This window comes from Neopelma chrysocephalum, unplaced genomic scaffold (assembly GCF_003984885.1).
Source record: "Neopelma chrysocephalum unplaced genomic scaffold, ASM398488v2 Primary Assembly neopelma1_131, whole genome shotgun sequence".
Classification (NCBI taxonomy): Eukaryota; Metazoa; Chordata; class Aves; order Passeriformes; family Pipridae; genus Neopelma; species Neopelma chrysocephalum.
Genome location: NW_020897793.1, coordinates 630,058 through 649,599, shown reverse-complemented (window position 1 = coordinate 649,599; position 19,542 = coordinate 630,058). Strand labels below are relative to the sequence as shown.

Sequence of the window (19,542 nt, the reverse complement as noted above, 5' to 3'; positions counted from 1 at the left end):
AAGTTCTATTACCTATGCAAATCACATCTGGACAAGGACTGCACCATTTTAATTGAAGAAATTTCTAAATATAAATTGGATATCTAGGGGATTTAGAGTGAACCCATCTGTTCTACTAAAATTGACTTTTTCATATCTGTTATCTTAACTTATTTGTATCCAAGACATACACAAAGCTTCTCAGATAAACAGATGCACTTCGATATTATCCAGTTAATTACTGTCAGATGTATTACGTTGGAAACTTGGTCGGTAGCTCTTCTTTGGGATCAAAACCAGTTCCCTGATTCCTAGGATGCTTTCCTGGATATTTAAATCAAGAACAAAGCCATTTTAAAAAATATAAATCCATCTCCTACAATGAAACCAGCAGCTGGACCTAGGTTTGACTCAGGGTTACAAAATGCTATAAAGAAGATAGTGATTCTTTTTCTTCCCTACTGCAGTTTTACTATAGTAGATTTCAAAATGATTCTAAAGTATTTTTTCTTATTTTGGGGGGATGGGAGAAGATAAGACAGTAAGCAAATAATTTCTGCAAGGATATGAAGAGAAAGAAAAAAAAAAAGCTGCTTTTGGAAGCAGGTGACTAGCTGCAACCTTGTTGGGAATAAGAGTTGGAAACAATTTTCTTTTGAAACCTGTTCAGCGGCAAATGTGAAGTGAGCAGGTAAGGGCTGAGACTGATCCCTTATGAAAGATTTGCAAGAGCTGAGATTTAGACAGGATTACTTCCCCAAACCCTCCTTTACTTACAGCTTTATTATGAATAATAAAAAAAAAATTAAAAAAAAGAGGGAAGGAAAAAAAAGGTAAAACAAGGGTTTTATCTGTCATTGCCATACTGATTGTTTTAGACACATAAAGGGAAAGGTGACAAATTCCCTCAGAAGAACCAGAGTTTTGGGATATTTGCCTATGATGATGTGACGAAGGCCTATTTTTGGTTTTTTTGCTAATTTCATAGTGTAGAGCTGACCCTGAGTATTTCCTAATCTCATCTCCCACTGTCCTGGTCTCTAAAAAAACTTGGGTCTTCTGCAGGCTGCTTCTTCAGATGCTTACTGGCCAGCACATTCTGTGCCTGGTTTTCTGCTGTAAGCGTTGAGGAACACATCCAGCGCAGGTAGCTCAGGGTGCAGCTGCAGTGCGAGCTCCAAGCTGAGCTCTGGGTGGGAGCCCCAGACAGGAGGACATGAACTGCTGACCCTTTTGCATGACAAAGGGCCCAGGGATCTGTGGCACAGCCGGGTGAGGGACACTGAGGGATAGGGCCGGAGCCGACAATCCCCAGACTGCCCCATGCTTATACTGTGGGAGTATAAAACCCCAGGATTTCCTTTGTTTAGGGTCCCTCCTCAGATGTAGCAGCTCAAGCTGTTATTTAGTTATTGCAACAAGATTAAACTGTTTTAAAGATTAGTTCATCTGAGACTCTGCTGTGGGAAACGTGGGGCTGAGCAGGTGAGGAAACCTTAGTGTGAGAGTGTGGGGGTGCAGCTGCACAGGGACCTGAGTGCCTCAGGGGGTTGCTCAGGTGGTGTGAGTGTGACTCCAAGAGTGGGTCCTGGACGGTCGGACAGGGAAATTTCCTTAACATAACCATTCTGGAGCTGGCCATGGTCTGTCTGTCTGGTTGGTAGGGGTCTGCAGTGGCGTCTCAAGAGGAATACAACTGTGTAGAAGTGGCTTTGTAGCAGGGCCTGGTTCCTGGAGCTGGAGTCTGAGGATGATCTGGTGTATCCGCCAGTGACATGGAGCACTCACGGCATTGCAGGTGTATCTGCACTCTGATGACAGCTATAATTAGTCATTGGTTGGTGTCCTGGTTTCAGCTGGGATAGAGTTAATTTTTCTTCCTAGTAGCTGTACAGTGCTGTGTTTTGCATTCAGTATGGGAATAATGTTGATAACACAGTGATGTTGTAGTTGTTGCTAAGTCATGCTTACTCAAGGACTTTCCAGTTTATCATGTTTTCCAGAGAGGAGGTGCACAAGAAGCCAGGAGGGAGCATGGCCAGGACAGTTGACCCAAACTAGCCAAAAGGATATTCCATACAACAGAGCATCCTGCCCAGTATATAAACTGCGGGGAATTGGATGGGAGCCACCAACCACTTGGGAAGGGGTTGGGCGTCAGTCAGCAAGTAGTGAGCAGCTGCACTGGTCTTTGCCCCACTTGCCTTTCTGGGGTTTTATTTTTCTCTGTCTTTTTGTTGTCTCCCTTTTTATTACAGTAATTTTTTAATTATTTTATTTTATTTCAATTATTAAACTGTTCTTATTTCAACCTACAGGTTTTACCTTTTTTTTCTGATTTTCCTCTCTATCCCACTGGGATAGGTGAGGGTGGTGAGCGAGCTGGCTAGTTTCTGGCTGGGGTTAAACTGTGACAGCTGGCAATACTTTTGGTTTTGTGTTCTTCCAGTATCTCTCAGGACATTCTTTTCAAATTATTTTCTAACTGTGAACACCCCAGTTTACTCTATTTATTTTTTCATTCTGGAAAGCTATGATGCTCTTTATACTCACCATTAAGGTAAAGGATGTGCAAGTAATAACCTTTGCTACTTTGATATCCCTCCCAGTAAAACAGTCTGGTGGTTCTTGTATATCATGGATTTCAGGGTGGCAACCCTTGTTTCCAAAAATTGAGACACAGCAGGAACATCTGTGTTTGCCACCTGCAAGACATTTCCTTCTAGGATCCTGGGGTTGATTATGGGGCTTCCAGACATTCCTACTGCCTGTTCCCCTGGGTACATAGTAAGGAGACAACAGGTTTACAACTATAACACTGAAGCGTGTAATTCTAAACTCTTTAGCACATCCTGCTGTCACTGGAACAGTCTGCCTACGTTTGTTTGAACACTCACCAGCATCTCTCTCAGTTGTGTCCAGCCACTCATCCCTGATTCCTTTCTAGGCAGGCTGCTTTTTGCTGTTAACAGCAAGGTGTTGACCCTGGCAAAGCAGCCAGGTATTGTGGAAAAGAGCCTTCCCCATTACTAGCCACCCATTGTATCCTTGGAGAGGAAAGGATTGCTTCTGGTTCTTTTTTTTTTTTCCTCTGCGGAATTGATTTATTTCTGAACATAGCAGTATTTATTGCTTACTTTCCTAACTTCTCCTTTTAATCCTGCAACTACCATTAAATAAAATAATGAACCAAGTTACTTATTCATAAAGGCAATGTAAATGTTTGCTCTTTGCTTTATTCCAGTAAAATAATGTTGTCATGGATTATTGACAGTAAATTATTTTAAGTTATATATTTAAAAGTAAACAAAACCATATACATGAAACTATCTTTGACCATTTTTCATCCAGCATCTTATTTTTTTCTTTTATCATTGTTGCTATGAGATCTCAAATCTTAATGCTCGTATTTTGGTTTCCAATGTCTTTTTATTTCATTGCTATTGCAAATGCATTCTACTGAGAAATTGTAAACGGTTTTCTACATTTGCTGCTTCCTTTCCATCTTCCAATTCTGGCCCAGTTCTGATAATATCACTTATATGTTGTCACTAATAGTGGTCCACTGAGTGTATTACAATTCTCTTTTTGGGTTCTGTATTTTACATTTGGCTCTTGAAACTTAGTTGGGGAGGAAGAAGGGCATACAGTCTCAAATAAACCTCCTTTTTCCAAATTTGTAGAAGCTATTTGCTACTCTAAGAGAAAATAAAGGAAAGATGGATGCTCTTTAATTTCCAGTGTGCTGTTTATCTCAAAAGCAGATTTTCTATTTGATAGAATATTGTGAAGCATTACTCCCAAGTGCCAACTAGACCCTATGTACATATAAAGTATAAAAAGAACTAGGACATTTTGAACATATATTAATATTTTTTTCATAAAAATCCCCATTACATATTTTAACGTGAATCCTGCCCCAATAGATGGCAGCACTTTTCCTCAGCCACAGTGATCTCACAAATTCCTGGTCTACTTCCTTTATATAGAGTGCGTTTATGAAATAGGCTGTAAGAGATCCCTCAAGGATGCTTCATAAACCATTATCTTCTTTTTGAATGGATGGACACAAACATAAGCAAATGGCAAGACCTTGAACAGCTTGAATTATTAAAAATGGGTGACCGTAATCTCCCAAGTGCTGATATGTTTTTCCTCTTTAAAGTAAAATAAACTCCATAACTTATAAACATGTGATTTCTTTCTTATTCTTATTCTTATTCTCAATAAATTTTGCTATGATATCACAGGTCTCCAGGACCTTGCTCTTCACACTGCTTAACTTTCAGGAGCCTCCAGCAATACACTGGTGCTATCAGAAAGTTGAAACTTCCGAGAGATGTTTTTCAATAAATTTTCTTTTTAGGATTTTTTAAGACATCAAGTTGGTAAATATGGTGCAAAATCTGAAGCACAACATGGAAGAAGATTCTGCTCCATCTCACCATGTTTGGGTTTCGAGTAATGGTTCATGCTATGGGTTGCAGTTCTTAACAGGAGAGGTTTAGAGCTATTTAAAATTGACTATCTACGGAGATGTTTCTAAATACATTTCAAGCTATTAGAATGCAGAACCATTGCCTCTGTAGGAGGAGCACTGAATGGTCTAGCACTCTGATGACTAAAGAGAAACTCTTAGCAACCTAAATTTAGGCACCTCATTTTAAAAACTTTGGCCCAGATATGTGAACCCAGCAGAATGAGTTACAATAATTCATTTCAAATTCCCTGGCTCTTTCAGCTCCCCAGACTTAGCATTTATTCATACAAATTGCTCACTGTTGCAGATAAATCACAAAATGTAGCCAGTGCAATAACTCTGCACCTGAGCATTATTTAATTCTGTGTTGCAAATGCTGGCAGTACTTTGCTTTTTCTCTATATGTTATAGCACCTGGCTATTTTGACTTTGTCTGAACATGTTTGGGGGTGAATAGGGAGAAAATGTACCATTTTTTGCCCTCCTTTTCATCACTGCTAGTTTTCCTAAGAGCTGCTATTCCTCAATTAGGTGGTCAGTTTAATTTTCCTACCAGCTTAGAATAAATGCAAAGGAGACAATTACCAAGGGGGACAATTTTTCACTGCATGCTTAGAAGAGGATTATTTTATGCGAAGTGTTGTCTCTAGTGGTTCTCATCTGCTTTGACACCAGTTTTCGTTATTTTCCCATAATGCTGTTTATGATGATGAAGAGAATTACTGTGCTCTGTCTGTGTTGATTTTTCTCTTTCCATGAGTTTGCAATTTCTGTTTTGGGATTTTTGTCTCTTTAAAGGAGCACTTCACCTTGTGGACATGAGAAATAGATGGAGATATGTGTGTTGCCCACAATTTTTCTTATATTTGTATGGGCTATGCAAATGAGTAAAATTTTAAAACACATTTATTTAGGCAAGTAATTTATACCTTTTTTTTTTAAAGCACAGTATAAATTAAGATTAATGTTAAAAATGTTGGTGTTGGCTACTTAGTGAAGTTTTGCTTTGTTTGTTTGTTTTTTTTCTGGGATCAGGTAAGAGTACTCCCTTAGCCTATATTAAGGATGGATCTCTTGTCATTTCACTGCAGGCTTAGAAGTTGTGGGCGTTTATTCTAAGCCAGTCATCTGCAGTCAGTGTCATCAGAGAAGGTGATTCATCCCATCTGATACTAAATGTCTGAGAGGCTTATTATGCAAATCTGTTCTGAAGAGGAAGGTGGTTGATGATGTTCCTGCTCAGCCCAGTGCCACAGTCTACAGAGTCTCTTTGTATCAGTGCAATTGTTTTTGAACAGAGTTCAGAAATTATCCAGGTTAAGAAGCAGTAACTGGAAGTATTTTGTTGATCTGTATTTGGTTTTTTAACCGTGTTCATTTCGGTGATTCATAGGGCCTTTTATAACAGAGCAATAAGAATATCTGTTCAATAAATGGGGTCATCCTGGTACAGAAGAAAGAAGTGGTTGAAGGCAGGAACATTCAAAACTTCGTGTAATGAACTGCCTTCTAAAATACATGTGTGCACTGGGACTGTCCTGTTTTATTAGGTGAGATGAATACACAATAGTCATTGTTTGACCATGTATTAAGCAGGATATTAAGAATATAACTAGCAGTGTAATGTACACCTCTTGGTGCTTGCTATTGCTCTATTAGACTGTTAAGTATCTTCAAGTGAGTTTATCTGTGTCAAACAAAGAGAACAGTTAGGAACTTGTATGTATATTGCCACATCTTTCCACTGAGGTCCTCAGTACCAGTAGTGCTGTTTGTGATAGCAATCTTTCCTAGTTTTAGCTTCCTAGTGAACCATGAGGGTTACTTATGTATGGATAAATATGCTAACTGCTGAGATGGGCTGTTTCTTTATAATATGTAATGATTGTCCAAGTCCATACCAGGAAGCCAGAAAAATTGACCATGCAAATCATAACTTTACCTTGAGTATTGTGTAAACATGAAGAGACGATGACTTATATGAGCTTCACTTGAGTGTCTCAGAGTGGTGTTTTCCATGAAATAGGTTAACTAACAGTTAAACTATCAGAGTTGCAGTGAGGCAGAGACTATGTTTTGGGAAGCACGTCGAAAAGAAACCCAATCTAGTAGGATCAATTAGATATATCATACAAGAGTTAAACCTCATGAACTGCAAGCTTGATGTGCAGTTGTTAATCTTAGAAGCCCTTATGTTGATGTACCACCCTGCTCCAGTATGCTTTTGTGGTATATATACATGGTCAGGGTACTTTGGTTTAGGGACTGAAGTCAGGGAAATGTGGCTACCACCAATAAGATCCTGTCCCATGAAGCAGCAGAGGAAGAGGTGAAAAGAACTATACTGAAAAAATGCCAATAACAATGAAAACAATCAAAATGAGCTTTATAGTACATTTTTATATAAGTTTTTTCTGGAATATATTTCACATGTTTTATTTATTTTTATTATTATGTTTCTTTTTATTTTTGTAGGCTGTGGAAACCAACCTTGCATCAAAGGATAGTCACTGGGTCTATGTAAATGAGGTAAGAAAGTCAAAAGAGAAAACACAGTTTGCTACCTTGACTCATCACCAATTTTTGTTTCATATGTTTTGACACGCCAAAGTGAGCATATACTTAGCATTTTTGCTTTTTGAACGGCACAAGGTGCAAACTCTGCGGTGTCACTGCTTGCCTGTCTTAGTTGAATTGGCACAGGTTGAACACCAGAGGTCAAGATAAAGCTTCCAATACACCTCATAGCAGCTGGGAGACTTTATTTTTACCTGCATGCTGATGCTATTTCATTAGCAATTTAGGAAGCAGAGAATATATCAAAAGACACCTTGAATATAGGCATCTCTATCTGCCAGGAGCTCACTCTTCACTGCTATGAAAGCCCTCACACAGGTGCCAGGACAGGAAAGAGCACTGAGGTGGTTGCGAGCTCAGCTCATTCAAATTCACATGATACACAGGTTTTCTCTCGTGCAGAACTGTGTTGGTGTATGGGCCAAGATCCAGAACAGCATAGATTCAAAATGTGATGTTTCCTCTCTGCAGCAAATGGTGTCCTGTCCTGCTACTGTGATTATTTATTTTACCTTAATACCATGATACTCTAATGGGAATCTGTTCAGATTTGTATTTAAAAAGCAGTGAAATGTTTTATCATATGTAATAATGTATAAATCACTGGTAAATTTCAGTATTTTATATATCTGTGGTTTTAGTAATGATTCATTAAAAGATAGCATAATATCTAAGTTAAAAAGAACAGTGTTCACTGTCTTATTTTTATTTTATAAATACACAGCCTTTAATTTAATAACGAATTCCTTGGTTAATTTCTCATTCGTTTCTTTGCACCTAGCTAATAATTTTGGATAGGCAGCTTTTGATAGTAACTACAAATTGTATGTGGCATTAGAAAGGCTCTGTAATTAAATAGGGGTTAGGGGAAGCGAGTGAAATCCCAGCTTGTGAAGGCTTTATAAATTCTTTCTGGTCCTTGTTACATTTAAGTACCTCCTGGTTTGTCAGCTGCAGTAATGACCCACTACAAAACATCAGCAAGATGCCCAGAGAGCCAGTGTTTATATTCACATAAAGATAATACAGTGCATATTTCCCTAAACATTTATAGAGAGGGAGTGTTTGTGAATTTTTTATTGCTGTGTTATTGTTCAGATGTTAGAACTCACTTCACGATGCCTGAAACTGGAAAATCAAAATAAAAGCCTTTCAGCACTCATGCACTAACATGTGCATGCATACACATGCACAAACACATCACACAGGGTGTCAATTCTGCTTCTATTTTGGGAGCTTTTATTTTTTCTCTTTTATGGCTAAAGACTGGGTAGGGAAGCCACGATAGCAACATGTAAATCTAAAGTGTAACTTTCTAGTGAAAAATATTAGTACACAGAATTATAAATATCATAAAATGAAATTAAATTCGAACAGACAATTACAGAAGCTTTTTAGACTCATGAAACTTTGGAGTATTCTTTGTAGGCAAAAATCTCATGACTGTCCTCTCTTTAACAAAAGAGTGTTGGTCTTTGTGAGTTTGCTTAAAGCTGCTATGAAAAGAAGGTACATTAAGCATCCATATGAATGCATCTATAGACAGATGGAGATTCCTTATGGCCTGCTTCTTATTTAAGTGTGTATGTGAATACCCCCATGCTGGTAAGAAGACAGACTGATCATCCTTTCCATATACAAGTTTCCAGTTGGTAGTAGTGAGAACTGCATGAGTACTTGATGGAAAATATAATGCTGATTGTTGCTGTGATTTGAAGAACGAAATGAATTTTTAATTCCCAACAATCAGCTCTTCCCAGTCAAATCAGCTCTTTTTGATGTAATTCCTCAAGAGTAGCAGTCCATTATGTAATGGACCAAAAACTCAGTTAGGCCTTTTTTTCTCCCAGACAGATGGAAAATCCTACACTTCCCTGTTCACCCTATGTTCTGTGTGACCTAATGATCCCATTGCAAGGAAGGAGAGGTGTAAGGCTGACTGACCTGAAGGGGCAGTAGTAGGAAGAGAACACAGTGACAGTTTTTTCCATTGAGGTTTCTTGTATGACAAGCATTTGATTGTAAACAGGCTATTTAGGCCTTTCTCACTCCATGAAGGATTTAAGGGCCTTGAACAGCTTAGACTGCTGAGGTGTGCTGGTCTAGAACACCTTTTATTTGCCCTGTCTCCCACGTTTTGTCAAGCCAATGAGGATCTGAAACTTGTACTTACCTTGCTGTAGTAAGAATGACTACATAGCATGGTATTATTTCAATAAGAGATTTTTTTAATTGTCTTACTTCACTTAAATATACTTTACTATCTCTCTACTGACAATTTGTGGGTTTTTTTCCTTGTGCACCTTCCCATACAGTAAGACAGGAGTTAGGTTTTGGAGTTAGACTTAAATTTTGTTAGGTGAGTAACATTGCCAAGTTTGGGATGAGATAACTTAAATCTCTATGGTTGGTAAGGTTATTGCCCAGCAAATTAGCCAATGTGGAATATAAGAGTTGTTCCCAAATTACAGAGCTGTACTGTCAAAATCCCATGTGCTGCTTTTCAATAACCCAGGTCTCTGTGCTGGGGTATCTGTTCAGTTTGGATGCCAGTGCTGGTGCAAAAGGACTCCGTCATCTCAGTGAATTGGGAGTTGAATTTACTGCATGAGGTTGGAAGGCTGAAACATTACATGGCAAGTTTTCTAGGATAAGAGAATACACAGGGATGGGTCTTTGCAGGCAATATCATGTCCTCATATGTCCTCTTTGAAGCCAAGTCATAAAAACTTTACTGCTTTAAAAATATATACTTTTAAGTGTATCTACTTTTCTGATTTCAGACATGTTATGTTTCAAACTTGCAGAACTGTCAAAAGTACTGGAGATTAGAGGGGGGGGAAATGATTTTCTAACTACCCACCCCCTTTTAGATTTATATTTCATCGTCTGCGCTTTTATTTTTATTCATCTAGAAATACTAAATCATCCCTTGCATTCATTTAGGTAGCAATTCTACCTGAATTCTGGGTTAAACATGCCAAGTAGCTTTTTAAGAGCAAGAACACTTGTGATATCTGTATAAATCCTTGCAAAAGCAAACAACTCTTCCAAACAATGACATGCTTAGCTGTGTCTCCAGAATAGTCCAAAACATTTTATTACCTGTGTTGGGAGTTGCCAATGACTAGCAGTTTGGACCCTATGAAAGATCTGCGAGAACATATCTAGTGTTCTGCTTGTACCTTTTTTGTTCGTGCCTTTAATTGTTGAAGTGACCCACCAGCTTTGATAGATGTGTGTTGCTCCTTCTTTTGGCGTGACTGGCACAGTTGTAGACACCTTCTATTTTTTGGATGTTTATTTCCTGTCTTTTTTTCCTAGTTTCCCTTCCTATTTTTGTTTTTCTCTTTTCTTTCTCTTTCATACCTGGCATCAAGCATCTCTCTTGGTTCCCTGAGACATTTTGCATTCTTCCTTTCTCTTTTTCTACCTTTTCTAAGAAAATGCTGTGCCTTCCCCAGGGCATGTATCTGTGGGAGAGGCACAAGAGCACTACTCGAAACTGAGTTTGTATGTGGTTGTACAAGCAGCAGAACTCTAAGAGCCTGTGTCTGCTTCTTTATTAGTAGCAGCAGTGGGTCTGGGAGTATAAATAGCATTAGGAATATTTCTCTCTTTGTGGGACATTTAATGGTTTTGAAATTTTCTCCATTCCAAGGATAGAGAAAAGATAAAATATACTACTCTGCAAAACTGTAATATGGATCAAAACTGATAGTCAAATTAAACACAGTATTTTATTCCCTCATATTAATAAATGTAATTCTAATTTTCTAAACATTCATTATTTTTACATGTAAATCAGTATGAAAAGCAATGAACTACTGTTCATGGAAGAGAAATGGGTACTGAATTTGACTGATAGTTCAACTGAGAGTTGTTCCACTCCTATCCTTCCTTTAATTTCTTTTTCAACAAAGTTCCACCACTATTCAGAAGTTTAATTGAAAGCTGTAAGACATGGCAAAACAAGGCACAGAACTATTGATTATATAGGAGATTATTTTTTATGAAAGACCGGTAGGGATGAAGAGAGGGCAACATAATGTTACATGCCCTAACCATATGTTTCTGCTCTGAACTTAGGGAGAGGTGAGGGAGAAACCTTTTTCAATAGCTGCCTGGAAATACACAAAAGAAAGAGAGAGAAAGACTGAGAAAGACCTTCTTTTGGAAGTGTATTTTTTTTCTTTTTAAAGAAATGCCCCAGAGAAAAGAAATTAAAATAAAGGAAGGTTTTGATTTTCCTGGCATTTGAAAAAGGATTGTTGGGATACAGACAGGGCTTCACAATTTCCTGTGATTGACAGCATTATCTCTACATGTTTAAAAAGTTTATGGCAGCCATCAGTTCAGATTTCATTATGGCTAAGGAAGAATGGGCTGAGGAATCCAGAAGATAATTGGTGTGAAAGTGATTATGACATGGTAGCATGCACTGTTTGGAGAAGAGGAAGAGGTGTGAAAAGGTCAATGGGGATAACAAACATCAATAAAAAGACTTCGCAACTTTAGGAAACTAGTAGCGCTTTTGGAAAGGTAATACAGTAAGTAAAGGCTGGCAAAAGAACTGTGGAATTCTGTGGAGATGAAGGCATAACAAGGTATTGTCATGGTTCCAATGGGTTAACTTTACAGAACTTGAAATCAGAAGTGAACTCTAAAGAAAAAGTGTTGAGAAGACAAAGGGAGGAGTGTAAAGGTGTAACAAAGTAAGTGATTATAAAATGAGGCTGTGGTTCAAAATGAGTCATACCATGTATCATAAAAAGCCATTAGATATAGCAGAAGATAAAGTGTAAAGCGATTACTTGATGGGAAAATGAGGTTTTAATGGTTTTACTGAGTTCCTTGATGCTGACTTTGTAGAAACTGATAATTACAACCAGACTGTTAAAAACATATTGTAGTAGACCCAGTTTATTCAGAAAAATCTGAGGCACTCCAGCAGATGTGATTCAACATAGAGAAGTGCTGAGTATTTTGCATGTGGCTACAAAATGAGGTGTAGCTGGTGAGCATCTGCAGGAGCAACTTAGAATCCTCGTGGATAAAAAGCAGAATGACAATCAATGCTGTTGTGGTCTTGCTAAGGAAGCAAATGTAGCGTTCAGATATGTCACCAGAAACATTCTTTGTAAGATAAAGGAAGCAATTATTTCACTGTGTTTGACATCAGTTTGGCCTTGTTGGAACAGTGTGGCAAGTTTTGGGCAAGACACTTCAAAACGAAACAAGAGAATGTAGAACAATATTGAAAATCTAGAGGAGAGCACCTGGTATGATGAGAACTCAGTAAAATATGACCCATATGAGAAGGCTGAAAATCTTAGGTTTGATTCCTATGAGACTCAAGATGGAGAAGGGTATAGCAGTACAAATAAAACAAAAATCTTATCACGTGTTCTCTCTGGAAAGAAAGGAAACACAATTTAGTCTTCTGCAGTAAAAATGAGATCTAGTATTGGAAAATGGTTTATGATCTAAATATGATAGTATATAGGAACAACTTCCTTGGTTACCTTCTTTCATCTCATCATCTGTCTCTGTCTACACCTGGTTCTGCTATTGTTTTTTATTCTTTGTTTTTCAGCATCCTACTCACATTATGTAAGTCTGCTAAATATTTTCATATGTCAGTATGGAAAGACAAATACAACTGTGTTTTGAATGCCACTGGGTATTTTCTGATCTGCACCTTCTGTTCTAGGTCTTTTCACATAACATTTTTCAATATGGTTTATGACAGTGACAGTTTATACAAAAAGTCACTGCATATACCTCTTATCAAATCATTTATTCAAGACTTTTGGTGGCAAACATAAATGTATGGGAACTGTGACTCATATTTGATTTCCAGCCATCATGGAACTCCATCCTTCTCTGTCTACCACTGAGTAAGCTGGAATGATTGTGTTTGATTAGATCCTGTCAGCCAAATCCACCCTTGGGGCCGCCTCAGTGATTTGACTTAGCCAGGGATGAACCTAGCATCATATTTCTTGATATCAGTCATTTGTAATGGGGGATTATATTGTAATTGTATGTAGTTTTGATAGAAGAATCCCTAGTAATGGATTACTAGCACTTTCAGTGCTTTAAAAAATAGGTTTAATTGTAAGGTGTAAAGAATAAGTCTGAAAGCTAAAGATTAGAGCTTTTACTTGACTGCAGTGTTCATTTGCTGACTTTTCCATTGTATTGATTCTCGTTGCTTCAAATCAATCCACATCAGATCAGATACAAAGGAGAATTTGTTATTAACACAAATTACCTTCTTTTATAGTCTTAAAATCACCACATTTGTACCATATGGATTAACAAATGCTGAAATTCAGACAATACTCCCTTTCATCACATTAGTTCCTTACTGTCTAAATGATCAGGTACTCTCTAGAAAGGAATGTACCATGGGGTAAAGAAGTCCTCCCTGTAGGCCAAGTACCAACCCCTGTGGGTATTTGTCATGGCACAACAGTTTCAGAAGGGAGGAGGTGTTCACAGGGACTGCCCAGTGGGTGACTGTATTTCTGAATTTCACAGCTCAACATACAGTTTAATGCTATGCAACCTTGACTCTAAGGTTGAATAGGGGCTCATTTCTTTACTGCTTAGAAAAACTTGTGCTGTCATTTGTCCCATTTAAAAGCAAAGCAAGAAAAATCAACCAAGCAAGCCTATGCTGCAGCATCGTGGGGTGGATAGCAGAAAGGGAAGTTGTATTTGTAATGGCCCTTGCAAATTCAAAGATTTTTTTTTTTTAATGGATAGAATGTGGTAAACCAGTTGATCTTGTACTAACCTGAGCTTTATAACTAGAGCTTTCAAAAGTCATCAATAGCTTTTCCAGTGCTAACCATAAATACATTTGTGGTAATTTACTTTGGCTGAACAAACCCACTACAACATTTGAAAAAAAAAAAGTCAGGGACCAGTTTGTTATTGGTGAACATCTGTTTTCAATAAGAAATCTGAAACAAATATCATGAGGCTGTAGAAATAGAGTGTTATACAAATTCAAAATTCATAGGAAAACAAAGTATTCGGTATTTAGAAGACAATTTAAATTCTTGTAAGCTTTAATTAAAACATAAAAGTAAACTCACATTAACACCCAGAAGAGCATGCTTTTGAATATATTCTCTTTTCAATCCACAGAAAAGATCCTGATTTGGAGAAGTTGGAGTCAGTAAGCACAGAGGAATTACTATAGCAATTGCAGCTGTAAAGTATTTGGTTAAATTCTTCCCAGCTATGATGATACTTTTCAGAAAAGCCCTCATAGTTGAGAAGGGGAAGGGATAAATGGAATAGAAAGAAAAGTTCTTGGAGTTTTTTTGCGGGAAAAGTAATAAAAAGATTTGGAAATATAGCAGGTGTACACATTTCATCAGTGGCAAGAAGCCTTAGACAGAAAGTGCTAAGGGACTTGGAGAACTCTGAGCTATGTGGAGCTGATATTGTCCTCATCACTTGAATACAAGTAAAAAGGGCAGCAGTTGACCTTATTCTTCCTGTTTGGGCAGATGACACTTTCCAAATGATGCTGGTGGTTTTGCCAGCAGATTAAGTTGTAGGTCTTCAGCTGACTGATAAAACTTTCCCAAATTTAGCGTAGGTGATCAGTCAGAACACAGTGCAAAAAAAGGGTTATTGATACTTTTTCCTTTCCCCTTTCTGAACATGTTTCTGCTAATATTTTTCTGGATTCAGGCTCAATTCTCTTATTTCTGCTGTTTTAATAGGTCTCTCTTCACCACTGTTTCACTGTCTGTAGAAGGCAGTTTGCCCTATGAGGGACAAGAAAATGCCCCATCATCTCTTTCCTGGTGTGACATATTTCTTACTTTCCATTTTTATCCTGCAACTTCATTGCTTCTGCCAGTATTTGCTTTCTTTCCTTCCGCCACATCAGACATGCCCAGTATGTCCGTAATTACTCATCTTCTTGATTTGAGAAACAAATGGCTTCTCAACTGTCATCTGGGCACTTCTTCATTGCTTTTCTCTATAAAATATTTTTTAAAAATTGAGAGAAAGGAGCAGAAAATAGAATAGTAATTATCAGATAAAGTCTATCTCAGCAAGCTACTTTTTTCCCCAGGGGTAGCATGTAGGAAGGTGTTAGATAATGAATGATGAGCAAAGTTTTCCTAGCACATGGCTTGTAGAGAAATATTAGGAAAACTTCTGACTTGGGAAGAAAAATCCCTTATGAATACAGTGTTTGTTCTTCACTTTTGCTTGGATACTTTTTTTCTAGAAATTTCTCTTTTAAATGCATTTTGGGTTATGAGCAGTTAGACCCTGTGCAAATTTGCCTGTGAAAAATGTTATGGCCTGATTTTTACTTGGGTAGAGCCAGGACTGTTACATAGACTGGAATTCTTTCTTAGGATTTCTCTTCATATGAAAGTGCCTAATATTTTTGTTTGTTCCATTTTAAAGCATCAATCTGTGTAATGGTATTTGTGTTTACTTTGATAACCAGAAGTTAGTAAATCTTTAACACTTCCCAGGATCTTACTTTTGCTTGGGAAAAAGCAGACTTTTAAATGATCACTTATGAATGCAAGTGGGGCAAGCTTCTAAGGTATTTTAAAATTATACAAAAATGAACAGGGTAAAAAAGTAAAAAAATTGAATAAAAATACAAGCAACACACTGTGAAAATTTCTTAACCTTTAGAAAATGACATATTTCAATGCAAAATGTAAAAATTTACAATTACAATTTATTCCAATTGTATCCCAGCTACTCTATATTTATTACTTGCCTAAGGAAATCTTCCTTCCTTCCTTTTGGCAACTATCTTTGACACTGCAGAATTTGTATCTTAATTATTTATTTTCACAAAAAATCTATGTGTGGTTTTTTTTTTGTTTGTTTGTTTTTTTGTTTTGGTTTGGGTTTTTTTGTTGTTGTTGTTTATTTATCTGTTTGTTTTTGTTTTTTTACTTATATATGGTTGAAAGATATACATATATATATGAAAGTGTACTGCATGTATACCTGCATCATGCTCAAAAAAATTAGGGTTTAGAATTGATCTGGAGTCTTAGTCAGCTAGGAGCAAGGTTATGTATGAGTTTTGGTGAGTTGTTCTATCAGTGAATTCCACTCTAAAATTAATGTTGGGGTTTTTTTTGTTTTTGTCCAGCTTTTACCAACTATCATTTTGTGTGCTTGTTTTTTACTATTTTTCCCCTGAGAGAATTAATTTTTAGTATGGAATAATATTCTGTTAAATCAGGGATTTTTTACCGCGTAGGTACTCGCCATGATCTGAGAAAGACGTCTGGACACCCAGTGCAGAGCCCTTATATCTAGAAATAGAGCTAATTCAACTACATTATAAATACATCCCTGTAGGGATTTTTAGGAGCAGTGGGTAAAAAGAAGAGAAATGAGGTAATGTTGGATGTAAGGGAGGACAACGAGGATGGGAGTCGGACAGGTGGTCATGCAGACTTGTATTAGAATGCTTTCTGTGCTTTGAAAATTGGACGGTGCCCTTTCCTGAAAAGATTAATTTTTATGGATATATCTGTGTCTGTTCATGTGGGATGCAGAGAAGCCAGCATAATGTAAATGTTGAATAAATCTATGTACAGGGTGAGCTGTGGTGAATTAAAAAAAAAAATAGTTAATTGAATGATGTTTTCTGGATTTTCAATAAGTGTCCCTTTTCAGATGCAAATAGTGTATTGAGGGGAGTTAGAATAAACCAACAAACACCATTGATACTACTGGAGAAAATCCACATATAAATCTGCAGCTTGTCTCCGTGAGCATTCCTGTCCTCATTGCCTTTCAGTTTAATCCTCTAGTTTTCTCAGGGATGTGCTTTCTGGAAATAAGTTTTGGTTATTTAAATTATTAATTTCATTAAAATTTATCATATTCTGTCATCACCTCTAGGAAAATAGAGACTGCAATGTGAAACATAATTGTCTCATTTTGCGATTCGTGTTATGATAGTTGAGCACAACTAGAGCGGATTTAAATATTCCCCTGAGCAATATGACTAAATATTGCACACTAATTGAAGTTCTTTGTGTGCAGATAAATAAACAGATAAATGAATTCCCCAAATAACCAATATCTATGTGCAAATAAATAGATAATACCACAAAAATTTGTTATTAATATGCCACATGAACAAAAATACAGTGTTTAAAAGAATACCTTTTAAGCATTGAGTCAGGTGGTGAGAACTACTGTTAGCCTGGGTGAATAGTCAGTCTTACACTTACGCTTGCCTACCAAAATATTTAAGTGCTCTCTGCTATGTTGGGAATAGCCAAAGTCTTTCCCTTACTAAAGGAAAAAATGAGGATAAGAACACTTAGATATGAGAGCATCTTTTGTCCCTGGGTAAAATGTTCTCCCTCCACCCTCATTCAAGAAATTTAATATTTACAGGCTTTAGGGCAAACTACTGTTATATGTGCCAAGCAATAGAGGGTTGGGCTCTTTAACCTTGCACAAAGCATATCCCTGAAACAAGCAGAACCCACCATCTGCATTAAGTAAATATTTACCCTGTAGTGCAGTAGTGACATCATGGGATCATAAAAGCCAAAAAATGGGCATTTGATACAGAATTTTTCAAGGAGTATTTGCCTGGCCCAACCAGCTGATAAGCTCTACTTCATTCACGCATGGTATAAATGGTAATAAATGAGTGTTGGGTAATGATCCAAGAACAAAATTGGAAATTTGGGATGCATTTGTTTGGCAGTTTGGGGGGGGAAACCCTCTAGGACCAAATTAAATAATTTGCTCAGTTTCACAGTGTAAAGAAATTTTTTGTGTCATTTGCAGGAAGGAAACACATTACTTTTAAACAAATAAGTAGATGAATAGACTTTAATTGTAAGATCACTGGGAAATCTGTTTTCCCTTTTGACTACAAGTCTTAGAACTACTTTTTGGATATATGTTGTTATTCTGTTGGGTGTAAAAGTAAGAACGAACTTCACATGTACTTCTTTTTCCTTTTTTTTGGCTTTCTATTATTTTTTTCTCTCTTTTTCCCCATATTTATCTCAGTTGGGACACAGGTGACCTTTCTGCATGTGACATTTAAGATTTCACGTGTTACTAAGCCAGCACTGTAAGTTTTCTGGAAACAAGCCTTCAGGGCCTTCCAGTGCCAGGCAAGAGGAAGGGGTGCGCATTCCCTCTCTGGGGAGTCCATAGCAAGGCCCGTGCAGGATGGCTGTGACCTGCTCTCTTCTGCAGTCAGGCACTCAGTCTTGCTTTCCCTGCTCCTGGACCTGCTTAAGTGCCCTGGGATGCTGCCTGTGGCTGTACCACCCTTGCACTGGCTTGGGAAGGCCCAGAGTTACCTTTAGTGTTTAAAGCAGCAGCTCTAAAACACAGACATAAGCCTTTTGTTCCCAGCACTTTCAACAGCAATCTTTTTTCCCCGTGCTTTTAGATTTCTAAAAAGGAACCCAGTTTCTAAAAGGAATGGATTGTTTGCTGATATAAATATCCATCAGCTGAAAAAAAATACAGGAGCTTTGCTCCCCTTGGCATTATGTGGTGAACTGAGGCATTGAAGGATTTAGCTACTATCAGCTGGTTACATAGAAAAAGGTGCCACTTTCAGGGTTAGATTTAGCCAAATTTAGGTTCTGAAATTCCCTCCAGTGGCTCCTGTTTTTCTTTGTCTGTATAGTGACATGGCTTTTACATTCAGGACTCACTTGGTGCCTATAGCTAAGCGGGAAGAATCTGGCTTAATGTGCCTATCAAAACTGATCTCTTTTACTACCTTACTTTCGGAAATCCCATGGAGGAAGCAGTTCTGATCTGCTATAGATAGGCTTAAAAGTCTCAGGTGAAGCATTTTGACATGGGTACGAGACATCTTTGAAAGGCTGTGTATCACTTGGAGAGGACACAAAATGTGTTTGGTGTGAGCTGAACTGAAGGTTTGGATGATTTGTGATTCCTTTTTTTTTTTTGCTGTTTCCAGCCACTCGGTCTGAGTGTGCATGCCAAGGGATGCAGCTTAGGAGGTTATGAGCTAAAGCTGTGCCATAAAACTGTCTCTCCCTCAGACTGCATCTTAGACATGGGGTGTGGTTTTAACACCCCCCAGCCCCACAGAAGAGAAATCCAAGGCAGCAGCCTGGAGGAATCCGTAGAGCTTGTGGATCTGCTTCAGTATCTTGCTGCAAGGCGACAGGTGCTGCCCAGCATTTTCTATTAAGCTTCAAAATCTTTTCTTTTATAAGAATATATTTATTTTCTGATTTACTGTTTTCACGCCACACCAGTTGGTCTGTCATTAATGCAATGAATTTCACTTTTTGCAAAGTTAAAAATTCATGCTCCTAAAAAATGATGGGAAACTGGCAAAGAAGGACTAACCTGAGCCAAAGCTACAGTATTAGTCAACCGTAACAAGTAATTATAATAACGCTATGGTCATTTCACCCGGGAGCTCCGCGCCTGGCCGGTAGCCCTGAACACGCCATGCGGGACCC

General features: G+C 37.7%; 1 protein-coding gene across 2 annotated transcripts in view; it reads left to right on the top strand.

Moving 5' to 3' along the window:
- Positions 1 to 19,542, top strand: part of GRID1 (glutamate ionotropic receptor delta type subunit 1) — a 532,881-nt gene that overhangs the window by 387,241 nt on the left and 126,098 nt on the right. For both annotated transcript variants that reach the window (XM_027698622.1, XM_027698624.1), the window contains exon 5: positions 6,935 to 6,988. In XM_027698622.1, the coding sequence (XP_027554423.1) occupies positions 6,935 to 6,988 (54 nt within the window). The remainder of the gene's footprint in view (positions 1 to 6,934; positions 6,989 to 19,542) is intronic.